The sequence below is a fragment of the Oryzias latipes genome, chromosome 4 (genome assembly GCF_002234675.1).
Source record: "Oryzias latipes chromosome 4, ASM223467v1".
In the NCBI taxonomy this organism is placed as follows: domain Eukaryota; kingdom Metazoa; phylum Chordata; class Actinopteri; order Beloniformes; family Adrianichthyidae; genus Oryzias; species Oryzias latipes.
The window spans coordinates 14,924,450-14,943,785 of record NC_019862.2 but is presented as its reverse complement, the minus strand read 5'-3'; the positions used below and the strand labels follow the sequence as shown (position 1 = coordinate 14,943,785).

General features: G+C 38.9%; 2 protein-coding genes across 6 annotated transcripts in view; one reads left to right on the top strand and one right to left on the bottom strand.

Annotated features, from left to right (window-relative positions):
- The window catches only part of rfx2 (regulatory factor X2), a 29,491-nt gene extending 29,355 nt beyond the window's left edge, over nt 1–136 (bottom strand). For 2 of the 3 annotated variants that reach the window (XM_023954306.1, XM_023954303.1), the window contains exon 1: nt 6–112. The gene's annotated coding sequence lies outside the window, so the exon portion shown is untranslated. Of the gene's footprint in view, nt 1–5 lie in introns of all 3 variants that reach the window. The other variant, XM_023954305.1, reaches the window with a different exon arrangement.
- acsbg2 (acyl-CoA synthetase bubblegum family member 2) lies at nt 48–17,183 on the top strand. Of its 3 annotated transcripts, XM_023954302.1 has the most exons (16): nt 3,503–3,670; nt 4,946–5,081; nt 6,615–6,750; nt 7,052–7,158; nt 8,022–8,293; nt 9,261–9,349; nt 10,620–10,740; nt 11,001–11,081; nt 11,157–11,306; nt 12,459–12,635; nt 12,887–13,068; nt 13,260–13,502; nt 13,609–13,826; nt 13,933–14,072; nt 15,431–15,677; nt 15,875–17,183. In XM_023954302.1, coding segments are annotated over exons 2-16 (2,274 nt in total). In that variant the 5' UTR covers nt 3,503–3,670; nt 4,946–5,080; the 3' UTR covers nt 15,985–17,183. The 3 variants fall into 3 exon arrangements, with proteins under 3 accessions (XP_023810068.1, XP_023810070.1, XP_023810069.1); XM_023954300.1 differs by lacking the exons at nt 3,503–3,670; nt 4,946–5,081 and adding an exon at nt 48–96; XM_023954301.1 differs by lacking the exon at nt 4,946–5,081.
- The last annotated feature ends 2,153 nt before the right edge of the window (nt 17,184–19,336 follow it).

Sequence of the window (19,336 nt, the reverse complement as noted above, 5' to 3'; positions counted from 1 at the left end):
GTCACCTTTGTTTGAGAAAAGTTCTGGCCTCGCTCTGCTCTCTTTTCCACTCTGACTTCCAGATGCTGCTGCTGTTGCTGAGTGTTGCGCCCGTTGGTAAGTAACTGTCTCCACGACTACAGTCACTATAGAGCGACGGGGTCTCAAGGCAACTGTTGCTACCCTCGAAAGCCTACGTCAGAGCCCTCGATCTAGAGGAGGGGCCAACAGGGACGAGCGTTCCGCCCAGTTAGGCTGTCAAATCAAATTGAACCACAAGGGGTGCTATTTAGCTGGCTTTAATCAGATTTAGTTGTAAAATGAAGAAAAATACGGTACACCAATGGATGGATGGATGGTAAAATAGTTCATGTTGTTAACACAAGATGGCAGCATAGCTCCACCACCACAGCAAAATTTGAGTGCTTAAATTAGAAAATGAGGGTAAACTGACCTTTAAATTTCAGTTAAGGGGTCAACAGTACCTGTAGTCTTTAAATATATAACAGTCAAGTAAAAGGCCCTTAAAAGTCATTTTCTAAGTTTTGTGGGTGTGCTTTAAAACTTTTATTTATTTATTTACTTGGTTTCACTGCTTTAGAAAAAAAAATCCTTTTTCAAAAATGTTTCAAATAAGTTAATGTTTTACAGTTTTCACATTTTCAAAATAAAAGTTTTTGCTTTTTATGTTCCTTTTACGAAAATACCATTTGTGGGGGTCATTAAGTTTGGAAAAACACATGACGTCGTCAGACTCTTTGTATGGCTTGTGTGACTGATGTGCAGGTGTAGCAGGTGTTTCAGGCAGGTAAGCCACACTCTGTCTCAGTCGTTTTCACAATCATCGGAAGCACGTTCAAAACAGAAGGCAAGTGAGTTTTGCTCTTATAACTTATACATTTTCTACAGCTACTGGTATTAAAAATCATGAAATATAGATCTTTTTGTTGATCTAATTAAATATGTAAACTGAACTGTGATAACAATAACAGATAACATTCTAATGATAAATAAATAAAGGCATTTAATTTATTTGATTTGTGTAAAAAATAAGACCATAGTTATTTGCACTCATTTCTATGTAAATGTTATGTTCAAAGTTTAATTCTGATGCGAGCTACAACCATCGTTGTAAATAAAATTGACCCTTCCCCTAAAGTAAACTGCATCTAGCGTGCTAGTAAAAAAGCAAACTCAAGAGTTGTGTCTCTAAAATCTTAATATAAGATTTTTTTATATAAGAAAAATTAGCCTCATGTTTGCAACAAACACTAAAAAATAAAAATATTTTTTTTTGCCATTTTTATGCTTACTTTATAAACCTATAGTGTATAAATATTTATATAGATGACTTTAGCTTTAGCACTGACTAGGCCATTTGGGAGTTGTAGTTTACTTTTAACACTGGCAGGTTATTTAACCTAAGCACACCATGTGTAATCAGTATTTAAAATAATAATAATAAAAAAGCTCTTAATGGTCGATATCATCATAGACTTTTGCTCTAACTGCAATTTTAAGAACTTTTCTCAATCAAATGTGAGTGTAGTGTGATTGTGGGGACATTCAAAGATGAATTAAAGTACAAAATTTAGTAATTTTTCTATCGCACTATAACTTCTTGCCCTGCGACAGACTGGCAACCTGTCCAGGGTGCCCCCTGCCTTCACCCACAAGTGGCCGGGATAGGCTCCAGCAGCCCCGTCCCCGAAAGGGACAAAACGGAAGAAGATGAATGAATGAACTATAACTTCTAAAACCATCTATTTGCCATGATGGGGATCTGTGTAACAACAAAATGCTTTTTGGAGTTGTGAGTCACTCTCAAAGGTTTATCATAAGTTTTGTTATTGATTGATTTTTTTGGTTTGCTTTGTTTATTTTGTATTAGGCACTTCTTCATATAACTGTTTGCATCCAATATATACCGTCTATGTATCTAACTTAACAAAGGAAACAGTACTGCAGAGCTCGAGGCACTTGTCCTCTTTTTGCCAATTTCATTTTCCTCTTTGTCACTCTCACTTGGCCTAATACAGACAGACACAACGGTGAAGTCTGCAATACCTACATTTGTCTGGCTGCTGACATTAATTGTCCTTGCTTTACTTTACTACATTTTTGTAAACCTTAATTCCTACTTCCACTTTCTTTAAAGCACTTGACAAAACCCTTAGTCAGTATTTAACGCCCTTAAATAAATAAAGATCTGAGCCAGTGGTGTCGTTTAAGTTAAGACAGAAAAAATATGTTATTTTTTAAAATATAGTTAAAAATAGTTTTGCTTGAAAATAGGTAAACAAAATTTTAAAAAGTCTGTTTCATAACACTTTGTGGTAGGGGATAAAATGATGTATGCCAAATGTGCATCATCCGTGAGCAGTTTGTTTCTGTGCGCATGCGGACACTGGATCAGCAGACATCTGGATGTCACGTGATGCTGTGGTGTGGTGGTGATGTCTATTCATCTCATTGGCTGGAGCTTAGTTACTTACAGAGTAAAGCACACTTTTGTGATTTATGGATAATTTCTCACTTCACCTATGTATTGCATCTGTTAATGCAAGTTGTTGCACAAAAGTTGAATCCTAAACAGGGATGCAATCAAAGCTTCATGTCCTGCGTTTGATGTTGACCTGAGTTCAGGTTTGGTCAGGTTGTGGTTTTACATGCTATTCAAATGAGCTTGCAGAGGAATCTGGTATGCTTTTAGCTCACTTTACGTGATCACTGTAAGGGTTCAGTCCACAGGGTTTGGGGAAATAATACAAAAGGTTTATTTTTGTGTGTGTGCGTTCAAAAGATTTAGATAGAGCTGTCACATATTTATAAATGACTCCTCTGTCAGGATATGACACAAAGTGGTAATTCTGGATTGCCTTTGTGGGAGGCAAACTCTCAGCCCGAGAACTAAAAGTAGGTCAGAAACTATGGTTGAAATAATTATGCTAAATGATGTGATATTGATTATAAATAGTATTTGTAGAAAACAAAAACCTCATTTAATTGGAAATATGTTATTTTAGAGTTAATGCGGTACATAATATATGAATTAAAAGGCTTTAAAATGGCTTGTGTGAAAAAGGATCAGTGAATTTAGGAGGTCACAGGATGTGGGTGTCTTTGCATTTTGCTCGTGCTTAATTTCACTCAGTGGAAAACCAGAGCTCACCCAGCTCTGGAGCGTGTCCTCTCAGAAACCTCGTGTCTGATAGTAACCCCAGCCGGCAGATCTGCAATGTGTACGCGAGTAATGCCGCATTTTTCTCTGCTGGGGGAAGGGCGGGAGTTTCACAGCATCATCTGTAAAAAAAAAAAATGTGTGCAGCTTCCTCATTGCACCCCCCCCCCCCCCTCTCTTCTTCATCCTCGTCATTGGTTTGCATTCCCATATCTAGCGAAAGGCTGTGTGGTGTGAGCCGTTTCAGCCAATCAGAATGCTTTAGGGTGAGGAGGGCGGGGCTACAGCTGGAGGAAGCTGGCCTGCCTGTTTGGGTGGGGTCCTCGGCAGGGGGAGGGGCCCAGAGAGCCGGCTGGTGTTTGAAAATGAATGATATGCTGCCTCGGTTGTAGACTCAGCTACCGGTTCTCCTTGTTTCCCAAGCCACAGAATCTCACGTAAAGGAAACTTAATTATTCCCTCGAAAAGCTGTAAGAACAGAACCAAAGGAGATAGTTTCAACCATGCAATGTAAGTACTCACATTTATATCTTTCTTGATGTAAAGGGAGAAAGCCTGCCCTCACTACCTCGATCATCAAAATAATAATAATAACTTCCTTTTTTTCATTATTCTATCTATTAATAAATTGGTTATACAAAAAAAGTAAATATTAGGTTGTTTTAAAAAAAATAATGCCCCAATTTGTGTGTTTTATTTTTGTATAATTCTATTTTTATTTATTGTTATACTATTTTTAAACATACGTTTGAGATCTGATGATTTAAAAAGATAAAAAATAGATCGTAGTGTGGTTTCTACTGAACTTCTGCTCAAATGGGTGTAACCACTTCAGATGGGAGCTAAAGCACGTCTGCTGTTGCTTTCACCAATCTTTCCTTCATTGATCCGTACTTTTATTGATAACTGCAGTCTTTACTGCTTTAAGAATCCAAATAGTGATAAGTAAAAATACAGCATCTTTTCACTGTACTTTCATTGTTAAAGGGTATTGCTGGAAGCTTGATATCCAAATTGGACTTATTACCATGCTAAAGGGACAGCTGCAGCTCACAGAAAGTAATACTGTGGCGTGGCAGCTTTTGCTACAAGATATGAGACAAGAAACAGTGAAGGCATATTTTTAAATTTCATATATGTTTATTTAGAAGACACACATGTTGTCTGCTAATCAGGGGTAAAGAATAAGAGGTTTAGTGTGAGCCATGTCCTCCCAGCTGTTGCTGCGTACCTCTCTCTGCATGACACAGCCAGTGAATCACTTGGATACAGCGATCATCGTCTGTCGACTGCAGTCTGTCAATAATACCTCTGAGAGATCTGCAGCTCTGTGAAAAGAGGCTCAACAGTTACCCAGAGTTCACAGACCTAATGGGTCTACAGAAAATCAACTGGCTGGGTTCATCTTTCATGTGAAAACCCTGATGATGAGAGGATAACTGGTGGAAGATGCAGTATGACTTTAACCATGTTCAGCATAACGATCAAATTATTCAAACTATCATAACAAAGTCAAAGTGCCTACCTAGGATTTTTGTGGATTCATTTTTGTTGGTTTCTCTTGTCAATCCAGTTACTGAAAGTGAAAGAAAATATCCATCCATCAATTTTCTTAACCCGCTTTATCCCTATCTGGGTCACAGAACTGCCAGAGCCGAACTTGGCTACTATTGGCTGAAGGCGGAGTAGAAAGAAAATTATATTTTTCTTGATATTATAAAGCCAGTAATCATGAACAGTATAGTCATGAACTGTGTTGTTTACCTTTCGACACATCCCTTCAAGGGTCACCAGAGTGAATCGGTTTTCACTGATCTGCACATTTCGTTTGGCCGAGAGTTTTACGCCGGATGCCCTTCCCGACACAACCCTGTACTTTATCTGGATTTGGAACCCAGACCTGGGCCCCCACGTGTCTACAGTAAGCACCAGCATGAAGGGTCTTGCCTGAGGACCCACACTGGATGAAACTCATTGCACCCCTGGGAAACTAACCCTGGTTCCCATCGCCAGTCCAGCAAACTGATTCAGCCGCTTAGTGAGATGAAATGTGTAAAAATGGCTAATTTACAACAGTGGAATGGGGAGCTTTCATGGTAAATTGGACTAATAACTTTGATTTTCTTGTTGATTATTGATTAATTATGAAAGTTAGTTTTCTTTGGCTGTCACTAGAGTGCTAAATAAGAGTTTAATCCTATGGAACTGTGATGAGCTCATGGGATCGCTCCTGGTTGCAGTGTTTGTCAAAAGTAATAGCTTAAGAGTTTCCCCTGTAAGGGTTAAAGTTCCCCAAAACATCCTGAAACCTTCTTGAGTTTCACATTGACTCTCCCTTCCACTTTCAGTCCTTCTTAAAGACAGAAGTGGAGGTTTTTAGTCTTGTCTGGTCTGCTTCAACCCTGCCCCCACATTCCCCCACCCGAGCTGTGTCTGCAGCAGACTGCTTCGGTAAAAACAGAAACACAAAAATGTGCTATCTATTGTGAGAGATCTAAAGGCTTTTCCTCCCCCTCTTGAAGTTTAGTCCACATGACATTCTTTGAGTTGATACGAACGCCTCAGGATCTCTAAAAAGTTTGTCTCTACGCGGCTTTGGACAGAACTGAACACAAACAAGAATTCATATAAATTGATTTTTAATATTTAAAAAAACTGCATAAAAAAGTAAAAGGAATTGCTTTATAGATTTCATGCATTTTCTAAATGAAAATTGGTTCAATAGGATTAATCAGTAACCCTATAGTCCTACGTGTCTTTTCTTCTTTGTATAGTCCCTGGCTTTAGCGTCAGTTGACCAAACAGAGCAATAAACGTTTCATCAAACAATATTATCTCTGTGGCTACTCCAACTTGCCGGCTCCATATGTTCCTCCAGCTGTTGCTGTGCGTTAACTGAAAGACGTCACAATTGCATTGTATGTTGGCACTCACGAAGGTACCGGTAAAGGTTGTATTCCATAGTTGTATCATGGAAGTGTGACGATTGGAGTGTATTTTGAGCTTAGCAAAAGCTATGATCAATGTTTACTGTTTTATTTGATCAATAATTTTACACTAAAGTCTGAAGAAAAGAAAAGCAGTGAAGATGAATTTGTGACGGTACCCCAAAGGGAACTGTTGAAATGTTCAATGTGGCCCATGACCAACAACATTGGGTGTTCACGATGCAACAATCCCATGTGACTGCTGATCACGCTTAAGTGTTGGTGGTATAAGTCAAGAGATTGGACAATCTGCTCAGTTCAGGTATCAGTTTTATGCCGTGCTAGCTTGTATTTCTTTCCCACCAATGGTAATTTATTCAGACAAAAATGACCAGTGAGCGGTGTGAGTCAGTATTTTACAGTCAACCTCATGGGTTGTTCTGCAAAGTCTTCACCTGTTACAAGTCAATTGTAGTGTATTATCATGGTTTATCATGGTTTTTAATTTTTTTATTTTTTTATTTCAGTGACCGCATTAGAACCCAACGCCATGTCTGAGCCTGTGGTCATGGAGCGTCCTCAAGAAGTGGGCTTTCCAGAACCCTCCTGTCCTGCTAGAGACACTGAAGCTTCTCCTGTTTCTGAACACGCGGACACAGCAAAGTATGCAGACCACAAGCCCTGCTCTTTTTGGAGAAACTAACTTTTTGTTTTCTACATGACTTAATATTGTTCTGATATTAAAACTCCCAAAAAATTAATTTAACAAAAGGGTAGTTTCATTGTCCAACTTTTTTCACAGGTAGAAATAACTGTTATTGGGGGAGTTTTTCACCTCACGACTCAACACAGATTCACAATAGTCTTCCAGCATTTTCCTTCAGAGGATATGGATCACATTCACTTGGGAAATTTGTTCTGTCAGAGGGAATGACGTGTTGTTTTTCCCCTTCCTTTTCCGTAGCGACTCCTCAGAGGAAGAGTCCGCAGAGAGGGACGTAGAGGCCGCTGCTGTGGATGCTCTGGAAAGCGTGGCAGTCCCAGCGGAGCAGAGGACAAACACGGAACAGGGTGAGGCCTGTGTTTGTTTACTCTGTCGAATGTGCTGCATCTGTGAGGCCAGAGCAGCCGGATTTCCATGGTGAATGTCAGTGGGCAAACAGCCGTGAGCTCCCTATTTTGCTGCGGTCAGCAGTTGGGTCTAAAAGTTTTTCCAGAGGAAGCAGAGTCCGAGTCATTGATGAAACAAACTTCACTTCCTCTTTCCTTCCCTGAAACTCAACTTTGACACTTTTCCCTGTATTAGTTAGACATTTTGCTCTTTTAATGTTATTTATTGCATGAAAAGGTGCACTTTTAATTTTAAAACTTGTATTTTAATTTTTTTTACAACAAAGGACCATTCATATTATTGTACTTATTAATAATATTTAATAATATTTAATATTTATCTGCATCCCCCCATCCCCACCCCCCACCCCCCACCGTACTTAGAAAACTATTGACCTTTAGATATTTTATGGAACCCATCAATAGTTGTGTCACAAATCTGTTATAAGTTGTAAGATTTTATTTTGAAAATGCGTTGCTTGATGCCACTGTGATTAAAAAATAAACTATAAATGTCCACTATAATTATAATTAATTTATCAATTAATTTATTTTAATTAATTTATTATTAATCTAACATAAGGTTTCTTACTGTAAAATAATATTTTCATTTTATATCTTTTGTTTACACAATGTTGGCAAAGATGAATTTTTTTTAAAGAAATACAAAGACTTTGTTTACCCTTTTGGATGTTAATAGATAAGAGATATGTCCAAATTCATTTTTGGGATGTAAGATAAAGCTTAAAGAATTGGGAGACTGTTAACTCATTCTTTGTTTACTTCTAAAGTCAAACAGCCTGAACACTGTGCACTTCTTCCAGTGAATACCCAAAGCCCAGACCCATCGGCCAAGACAGAGGCAGCGAAGTCCCCTCTGTGGACGTCACAGGGGGATGCTGAGGTGAAACTCAGGATGGGGGAGTCTGGTGTGGCTGCTGAACCTCCTTTGACTGTCCACCAAATGTTCACCTCAGCTGTGGAGCGCTATGGTGACAACACAGCTTTGGCTTGGAAAGAGGGCGATCAGGCAAAAAGCCTGAACTACAAAGACTACTATAAGGCATGCCGCACTGCTGCCAAGAGCTATTTAAAGGTAATTGTACTTGAATCTTTTTGTGTGGGTTAAATGAAATTGTCAGATGACATTATTTTGGTATAATCAAGGTACTTTTGCTCAAACTTTCCACTGTTTGTTGATTTTTTTTATCAACAGCATTGAATGTTCAAATCAAAAATCCTACTGACCATGAGCCTTTTCTAGAAAAGCAGATTTGAGGATTACTACAGGAGCTAATCTGAGGCTGGAAAAATGTTCTGTACCACTTCTCTCAAAAACGGAGCCAAAAGTTAAAAAGGTTTTTGGGCCGCCGAATCTGTTTGTGTTGATACACAGTCAGGAAGCTCAAAATATGCTTTGCTAAAATATTGACACAGAAGATGGAAATCAAACTCAGAAGGAGAGAGGATTATTTTTAAGTTAATCAAGACATAAAGTCTGAGACTATTGAACAATATGGATAGCGTTCACAAAAACACAAACGAGCAACATCCTGATTGGCTCACTTCTGCATTCACTAAGAACATGAGACCTTTGTTTGTTGTCGGCCATGTTATGTACAGCAGGCTGGGGTTGTGTGTTCTTTTTTCCAAAGCTTTCTGCGACAGTGAAAAGTATACATCAGCAGCCGAGCTTTATATTGTGTTGTAACCATTACAAGAGTGCAAGATTAGTTTAAAAGTGGGAAAAGTTTGGAATGAAGTTGTGGCTCCTTGTCCGTCTGTTGTTCGCAGTTGGGAACTACCTGGAAACATTTCAAGAATGTAAAAATACTGTCGCAGTTGCTTTGAAAAAAGTCAAATAATTTAGCTCTAAAGCTAATGCTCAAAGTTAGATGCTGGAAAGTCAGAATAAATGCACAGGAAATATATTGTCAAAGTAAAAGACAGGTTTGAAATCTTTGCCACAAGTTCTTCTGCGATTTTCTTTATCATGTCTAAGAGGATTGTTTAACAGTGCGGCTCTTCTGTTTTGTCTAAAATGTGAGTTTATCTTTTCGCAGCTGGGTTTACAGCGCTATCACGGGGTTTGCATCCTGGGCTTCAACTCCGCAGAGTGGTTCATTGCAGACATTGGAGCCATTCTGGCAGGGTGAGTTTTTTTTTGTTGTTTTCTTTTTGGCAAAGACGTCAGTGTTTTCTCCTTCAAGGTTCCACACGGCACTCTTCCACATGGCGATTGTGTGTTTATCTTTGTGTGTCTTTATGTTTTTAAATGACTGAATGAAGCACTGAGGACCTGTAAAATCAGTCTATCAGGTTGAACCCTTTTTTTTTGGGCGTTCGAGTTAAGGACATAGCTTGGAGGCTTGTGCTTTGATTGCCTGTTTGATTACCATCCCTGCCAAGGTTTTCATAAGAGACTGGGGTGGTGAAAGTATTCAAAGAATGTCCTTAACCTGAGTCATGAGGTATGATTTTAGGAAGAATTAGAGCTTGTTTTTTATTTTTTAAAAGATCGTTCTATTAAAAAAGAATGTCATAATTCTTTTAGAAAAACTGTCTTTGAAAAAAAAAAATCACTTTTCCTTCCAGTTATTGCCCTAAAAACTTCTCCTATTGTTTGAATTATGCAAAAAGCTTTGTAGTCATGATTTTTATTCAAATTCCAAAGCTAGTGCTTTAGTATATAATGATTTACAAAACTACGTCATTATTTCTATAGAAAAAAGATTATAATAAAGCGGTGTGTGCTGGCTAAATAAAAAAGGCCAACCCCCCCCCCCAGAAAATCAAAAACAGACCAGTCAAGGCCACATTCAACATCTGAGCCGCTTACGCAACCACACAGCTGCTCTGCTACGGCGGCATTTTCACGCAGCATCCAAGTTTCAGGACAAGATTATTGATGTATTTTCCAATCGCTGCAGCATATGAGGAAGAATTTGTTTTGGAATTCTGATTAGGTGATCGGTGAGCTTTGGTTGTCTTGTGGAAATGAGCACACAGACTTGTAGTGCACACGAGAGGATTTTTAAAACAAACCACACCTTATTTGTTCTGTTTTCAAAGAGAATATGAACTAGTTAAACCAGTCCAGTTCAACCAAAGCGCCTATTTTAATTAGATAAACTCAGTAAAGCTCATGTTTGCATCCAGCAGGGATGAGAGGGAGGGGATCAAGCTGCTTCTCCAACCTCATTTGTATTTTGGGGGAAAACAAATCGTGTGGCGTCAGGGAAGTGCGGCATGTTGACTCAAAGGAGGCTTTATGAGATCTCAGTATTTCCTGAGGCATCATAAATGTGCTTAAGAGGCTCTCATCAGTTACAATGATTCATCATAAAACATTCTGACTAATTGTTGCAGATCCAGTGTCATTTTAAAGACACTAACTTTGGTTCTTCCTGTTTTTTTTGCAGTGGGTTTGGTGTTGGCGTCTACACCACCAACTCTCCTGAAGCATGCCAGTTTGTGGCAGAAAACTGCAAAGCCAATGTCATTGTGTTGGAAAATGAAAAACAGCTGCAGAAGATCCTTCAGGTAAGGCTGGAAAGACTGCATTCAAACGGAGAATAAACAAAGAAAAAAAAACTAGACATTAAGAGCTATAATTTGTCCTGTCTGAAGTATTTCTACACGTAATCTTTACATTTTTTCTACTTCTTTTATAAGTTTATTTCTGCAGAAGATTATTTCTATAAAGTCATCTTATTTTTCAAACATTTCAACCAAAAGAAAGCAAAAAAAAAAATGGTTGTCTTCAGACTTATTCTAAATAAAAGTGTAATTTTTGTTCCCAGATTGAAGACCAGCTGCCTCACTTGAAAGCCATTGTCCAGTACAAAGGTGCACTTAGAGAGAAGAGGCCAAATTTATACACGGTAAGCACACAAGCTGGATCTAAAAAACCACCTGCTGGAAATCACCTTTTAAGAGGCTTGCCGTGTGTTCAACAGTGGGCCGAGTTTATGGAGCTGGGACGCGACGAGCCCGACGGGCCCCTCGATGCAATCATTGCTAGTCAGAAGCCCAATCAATGCTGCTCACTCATCTACACTTCAGGAACCACGGGCCAGCCCAAAGGAGTCATGCTGAGCCACGACAACGTAAGTAAAGAGATCTGTGTGCACCTGAATATTTGAAAACGTCACTCGGCTGGCGTTCAAAGCAACAATTCCTGTTTTGTGGCAAGAGGAATGCACACTGGGGATCGGTGTGCAGGTTGCTGTGGGAGTTTCTGCACGTAGACAACAAAAAATGTCACTTTATAGGGTCTTTGGGACAATCAACACACAGACTACTTATGTTGTAATCCAATTAAACCCTTGGCTTAAAAGAAGTTTTTTCAAACCCTTTACTGAAGCAAACCTGCAAGAAGGTGATCCTGTCTAGATTGGATTTAGTTAAAAATCCCTCTGCCTCCATCAGCATCAAAGATTCTCTTTTAGCATAAACTGTTGCAGAGTAATGGTAGAAACCTCTGCATTAAACCAGAACAACAGAATTTTCAATTTAAACTTGCTTTAATTGTCAGAATCCTGCCTGAATGCTTATTTCAGGAAGACTTTTTTTTGTTATGTTTATTCATTTTTAAATACGTTTGTCTGATTTCTGAGTTTTTCTCAAGAAACAGTCCTTTTTTATAGCTCTGTGTTACATATTATACTTGTTTAAAATGACCCTTCCTATACATTATTTTTATCAAGAAAAGCTGACTTTGTTTATTAAAAAACAATGTTTTTGGGGGGGGGTGAATCCTCTTTTGTCCTCCGCTTGCTTATGTTTGAAGGACACACTTTAAACCATCTCTGAGAATCCGCCTGCACCTTGAGATGCGAAAAACAATTTTCCTGTCCAAAATTATCTTATCCTTGACATTTTTTATGAATGCAAAAGAGATGACAAGAAGTGATGTGTCCTTCATTCTGCTGATAAGATTTGATATGTCGTCCTTTCTGTGTCTTCAAATACTTGGAACATTCCCAGGTCAGAGCTCCAATAATTATAAGGGAAAACAAACCTCTTTTTGTGGTAAAATGGTGACATACAAAGACTGGACTGAGTCATAAATCCTTCAAAAAGTCAGGAGAACTTTTGCTTCAAGTTTGAGATTGTTTTTGGGGAGGCAAAATATAAATGTCAGCTGTTAAGATAGTTTTTTGTTTGCCGAGTACATTTCTATCATTCGTCTGTTATTATAGGGTAAAAGTTTTCTCTAATTTTTAATGTGACTTAAAGTCGTGTTTCCTTCTGCTCAGCTAACGTGGACGGCACTCTCCACCGCCAAACACGTCTGCCTCACAGACGCCACCGTAGCCCAGGAGGTGGTGGTCAGCTACCTGCCGCTGAGCCACATCGCCGCTCAGATGGTGGACATGTGGCTCATCATGAGGGTCGGAGGATCAACTCACTTCGCCCAGCCGGACGCCTTGAAGGTGAAGATTTGTTGGTAGATGCAGGGATGAGGAGGCGGTTGATAAAACAGGAGTGACAGGTCCAGTGGATTGAGATGAAATCGAAAAAAGTTACCTTCAATTCTTCAGCAGGCGTCTACACTTTTGATGTCCTGACTTTATCCTTGTCAGATAATGAGTAAACAGTTTTTTTTTACTCATTATCTGACGAGGAAAACAGTTGGATGCGGCAAATCAGCAGGAAACCAAACTTTTTAATGTTTTTTTTTCAGGGGTCGCTGGTTAACACCTTAAAGGAAGTGCGTCCCACGGCCTTCATGGGCGTCCCACGAGTCTGGGAGAAGATGCAGGAGAAGATGAAAAGCATCGGAGCAAAGTCTTCAACTTTGCGCAGAAAAGTAGCTTCTTGGGCCAAAGATGTTGGTCTGCAGACCAATCTGACCAGGATGAGGCAGTAAGTGTTCATTTTCATGTGAACCCTTCATTTCTTCATCTTCGTGTCTGTACTTTTTGTGTTGTTTAAGCTTTCTTGGCTGCAATGCTGTTTCTGTGTTATACTTTGCTGTCATATTTTTCTCCTCACGTATTTTTCACATATTAAATTCACATGTGTCATATTTTTCTCCTTTTTTTGTCTCTGCTCAGAAACACAGCAACTGGCCAGGCTCCGTTCCAGTATCACTTAGCCAAAAAGTTAGTGTTTAAAAAGGTGCGCAAAGCTCTTGGCCTGGACCGCTGTACCAAATGCTACACTGGAGCTGCCCCCACCACCAAAGATACCCTCGAGTTCTTCCTTAGCCTGGATATCCCTCTGTTCGAACTGTACGGCATGAGTGAGTGCACTGGACCCCACACCATCTCTCGCCCTGATGCCTTCAGACTCACCAGGTGCCACTCTTCGTTCCATTTTCTCCCCTGAGATGTTGACTTTTCCTGCGTGGCCTGAAAGCAATCACAGACACATCCTTATGCCAATGCTTTGTTTGTTCGGTAGCTGTGGTAAGGAGATCCCAGGTTGCACAACAAAGCTGGACAACCCTGACGAGGAGGGGAACGGCGAGATCTGCTTCTGGGGTCGCCACATCTTCATGGGTTACCTCAATGCACCGGACAAGACGGAGGAGGCTCTGGATGCAGAAGGCTGGCTGCACTCGGGTGACCTGGGCAAACGCGACGAGCACGGATTCCTCTACATTACAGGGCGAATTAAAGGTAATGCCCACAAGGGCATTTTGCTTTGAAATGCATCCGTATGTTTCTCTGTTTTGCATGTCCTGAAGCTTCTCAAGTTCAACACTCTCCTCTTGTCTGCTGACAGAACTGATCATCACTGCAGGAGGTGAGAACATCCCTCCTGTTCCCATTGAGGATGCAGTGAAGGACGCGGTGCCTCTTCTCAGCAACGCCATGCTGATTGGAGACAAAAGAAAGTTTTTGTCCATGCTCGTCACCATTAAGGTAATAAATTAGAGATTTAGGCTGTAGCCTGATAGCCCTGGTTAAGCTATGTCAGTGTAGTTAGCATGAATGTGTAGAGTTAAGAGTGAACGTGCTACGGTGGCCCTGAAGTCCAAATCGCATGAACAAATCACTCAATGCAAATACATGTTTAGGATCACCATAACAATTCAAAAAGCAAAACAAATAATAAAAAAAACACCCCAATACATTTTAGAAGTCAGAACAAAACACAATTGTAAAAAGTAGAAACGAAATAAAAAATTTATATTTCGGGGTTAAAAAGTAAACTTCCAGAAATCAAAATGGAATGTTACAAAATATAACACAATAAAAGGTAGGTTCTATGGGACATCGCTGATTGGATTTTGCTATTGTGTTTTGGTTTCTGGAATTTTCTTTTGATTTTTAAAATGTAATCATGTTTTTTTATTTTGGATTTTCAATTGTTGTTTTTGTGTTGAGTGGTCTGTTGGTGTGATTTGCACTTCAGGGCCACCGTAGCATGCAGATAAAGCAGGCAAACATATATGGAGTGATATTTCTGCCACCACGTTGATATCACTCCATAAACATACAGTTTGGGTATCAGATACAGACTTAGTGTGATGTTTATAATTTATTCTGAAAGTCATGATATTCCAGTCAGTTTTTACAGAGGTGCTCCAGCACTGCCACCCAGTGGTGCCTAGGAGAATTGCAACTTCAAACTTGAGGGCTATGATTAAAAAAAAACATGTTTAACACATGGGAGCATATTGAATCAAATAAAAAAAGTATGTATTTGGTTCTTGCTTTTTGTGCTATTTTTTAAGAACTACAATAGCAAAGAACTACAATCAGGCTGGGCACTAATCTTATCTACTCATAAAACCTTTAAGATGACCTGTAATTCAAAACTGAAAAGCCACAACGTGACCGTGCCATAGACATATTCTGTCCATTTTGTTCATGTGTTTGTCACGATACCCCCAGTCTGTTTTGTTCTACCTATTTACTTTATCCACAAACATCAGAGTAAGACGTCAGTTATATTGACTAGAATCAACAGTTTATTTTTCTTTGTGGTCATGCAGAAAATGAATTCATTCAGAACAAAACTCATGTTTATTTCTGCCTTCCCTTCTTGATTCACTTTCGATTCTTGTCTTTTATATTTATATTCATTCTGCTTTTAATGTCTATTTTTAACCTTTGTCTGTACAGTGTCCTTGAGTTTCATGAAAGGCGCTTTAAATCAAATGGATTATTATTATTATTAATTACAGCAAGAGTTTTTTTGAGAAACATGATCCTCCTGTTCTGAGCTTTAAAGATTTGGCCTGATGTGTTTTTTATTTGTTTGTTTTCTACTTCAGTGCCAAATAAACCCAGAGACAGGCAACCCAGAGGATGAGCTCACACCAGAAGCTGTGGAGATCTGCAAGAAGCTGGGGACTAGCGCCAAAACCGTGTCTGAGATCGCAGGCGGACGCGACCGCACAGTCCACGCCGCCATCCAGGAAGGAATCAACCAGGTCAACAAGAAAGCAACCTCCAATGCCCAGTGCATTCAGAAGTTTGTCATTCTGAACCGGGATTTTTCCATCAATGGAGGAGAGCTGGGTGAGCAAAGATGAGCTTGACAGACTACGTAATGTGTCTGCAGATTAATTTAGCCAAATTATTGAAATTAAACGTTACAATAAACGTTTAAACTCTAGGACATATTCAGAATTCCAGACATCATAAATGTATGCAGTTTAGGTTCATAAAATGCACATATGCAGATGATTTAGAGTGATTTCTTTGTTGTCCTGCAGGGCCGACCATGAAGCTGAAGCGGCCAGTAGTGCTGAAGATGTACAAAGACCAAATTGACAACTTTTACAAAGATCTGGAGACCCCAGCAGACAACCAGCGGCCAAAATAAAAGCGGCCGTGTCCCAGACTGTCCGTGCGCTCGTGAGGCGCAACACGACTCAGCAGTTCTGCCTCCCTGGCGTCACCTCTGATCCTGAATAAATGTCTCGCCTTAAGCTGTGCTCCCTCCACCTCGGTTTACATTTGGGTTTGGTCCTCAGACGAGGGCTTGGTGGAGGCTGTTGTAAAAACTACACGTGTAAAAATGAATTAATTCATTTATTTTTATTATTTTGTTATTGTAAGATGAAGTATCAGCATCAAGCTTTATGATCGACAACAAATACTGTAATATTGACGCAATCCAAAAACATCCAGGTTTATTATACAACAAATGTTTTGCATGTCTATTTATTTTATTGCCAAACTGATTTTTGTTTTTTCACTAAAAATGGAAATCTTTTTTTTTTAACTTGATCTTTCTGAACGGGTTTGGATTTTTCTGTATGTGGATAAAAGATTCAAAGCATTCCACTGCTCAAGTCAAAGCCATAGCTGTTTTGTTTATGTCTTTTCATTGTCACTCTGAATTCTGCATTCATGTCATGCTGTGATTTTTATTGCATTTTGTGAGAATGTTTGTTGCCTGCCTCTATTTTCTTCTACTTTTCAGTCTCTCTACTTAGTTCCTGTTCTCTCTTTTGAAACACAGTAAATGAAATATAAATAGTGGGGCTGCTGAGATCTAGTAATCTTTCATCTTCTGCCAAAATATATGCGTCAGAACTGAACATTTCAAGATGTTGTCATTTTCTGTTCTCATTCGTAGCATTTTTCACATCAGAAGAATTTAAATCCCTAAAAATGCTTTTTGCACTCCAAACAGCAGATACTACACCTGTGACATCTGTATATATTTTAATTATATGTGGAACTCTCTGAAGTTATAAGATGCTCGTTTACAGTGAAGGAAATGATGGTGATTCTGGTTGGGTCTTGGTGTGTGGGCTTCCTACGTTTCTCCTGCTCTATAGAGTGGAAAAAGAAAAACCCTTTAGCTTTTATGTGTAAATAAGCTGTAATGCATTGGCTTGGTGTTGAAGATTCACATGCCCAGACACAAAACTGGATTCACCTGAACCTTACATCTGCAAAAGCAGCAGGGTTTGATGGTGAACCTGTGCAACAGAGTGAAGCTGGTCTGTTTGTAAAGATGAAAATGTGAATTTTTGTGTGATCGCTTCTGCAATAAAATGTTATTACAATCAACTGGGGGGACAAATTGTTGTGTAACCCTTGTGCTATCCTAGTCACTTTAACATTGGGAGTTGGGTCATCTAGACCCACTAGACAGTGCGTTGAACCTTTATTCTTCAATGATTTGTGATCTTCACTGGTGTCCATGGATTACATGAAATTCTCTCCACCTTTATCCACCTTTGTCATGGTAGGGAGAACATGTCAATGTAAGGATGGGGTCATAGGACAAGGGTTAATCGCAAAATGAAACTTTTAGTCCCTTGAGTCATTTTTGTTTTGTCAAAAGGTAAGGTTATTTATCACAAAGTAGTAGAAAATAAATCATAGCTTTCCGTGCAATGCTCCAAAACTTAAAAATAAAGAGAATATTTCATTCAAAACCTTGACAAGACTTTTTCCAGAAAGGCTGGCAAACTTTAAGCAAAGGCGGAGACATGGAGGGTCACGGGGTGGGATCTGCCCCAGCAATATAGCTTTGCCCTCCAATTTTTGAGTATATTTTAGTGTCATTGTTGTCAAAGATTTAGAAATTATGAATACATGCTTCTGTAACCCTTGTGCTATCTTAGATGACCCCACCCTTACATTGACGTGTTCTCCCTACCATGACAAAGGTGGATAAAGGTGGAAAGATTTCATGTAATCCATGGAAACCAGTGAAGATCAGAAATCATTGAAAAAAAAAAGGTTCAGAGCACTGTCTAGTGGGTCTAGATGACCCAACTCCCAATGTTAAAGTGCCTAGGCTAGCACAAGGATAAGCATTGCAACTGCTAGAAGAAGCATTAAAAGTATGTCTGAAATATGCATTTCTGATCTTTTCATTTGTCATGCTCAACCTTCCAAAGTCTCCTGCCTTACCAATATAAAATATTCTTTTAATCGTTTAGAAATATCATAAAATATCTGTTTTATTAAAATAGTTTAATACAGATCTAACATATTGCTCAAAACTCCAGCGGACTTCTAACCAGTTACTTCTATCTTTATTACTTACAGGAAAATGACTAATTTCACTTGTTTATTCATGTCACACTACTTTTTCTAAAAAACGTTTTGGCTAATCTTTTTCCTGTGTCTGGTTTCTATTTATCTCAAATATGACCACATTTACTAAATGTTATAGATACATCTTTAGCATTTTATGGGTTACATGTGATGTATGTCACAAAATATCTAAATAAATATAAAATCAAAACAAATTAGTTTGTAATTGCTGGCCAGAGTTAGATTTTAAAATATCTAATTAAATGAATCCTCTATGATTTTGGTAAAGGGATTTAAACACAAACCTTTGTCACTGTAATTCATTATCTGTTCTAAGCTTGAATTTTAGAAAGTTAAGAACAGACTGCAGACAACCACCATTTGAAGCTAAAATACCTGTAAACTGTTATCTATTATCTTTTAACTATAGCTTTTCCCCCAAAAGAAATGACTAAAGGTTACAACACCCGCTAAAGAAGAAACCTTTACTCGCTAAATGCTCCAATAAATTATTGAATTAAAAATATAATCTTAAACTCAGGAGATGTCTGTTCAAGTTTCATTTGTTATCAGTCATTCAGAAGCACAATGAAATAAAAACTGACAGAAGCAGCTTTAAGTTTTTAACTCTGGACACTCAAAAATGCCATCTGCCTTCATCTTTATACCACTTCAAATGGTTTGTTTTAACAGAATGAAATGTGAATTCACATTTAGTTTCATCTTAATATCCAGTTAATTTCCTATTTTTGTTCTCAAACAGTAAAACTTTATTAAATTAATTAAGAGCTTAATAAAAAAAAGGTCTGAATGCTTTGAGAAGCCAGTTACTCTGTAATAGTCAGACAGCAGGCCTTTCTTCCTACAAATATTTAGTTTGAACTGCCAATAAGTCACATTTGTTCAGTTCCACCAGTATTGAACCCAGAATGAACCTGAAACCACTAAATGGGATTTTAAAAAATGTATCGTTTTTTCCACTCAAGACCATTACATTTATCTTTAAGACAGACGCGATTATTGGTCGGGCTTTTCTCCAAGCCCCCGTCTTTATTTGGCGACATTATCGGCCGTCCTGCTCCCCCTTTGACCCCTGCAGTCTGCAGCAGCACGAACTCTCCGTGAACTCATCGCCGGGTCACGCATCGGTCAATGACTGGACACGCATACAGCAC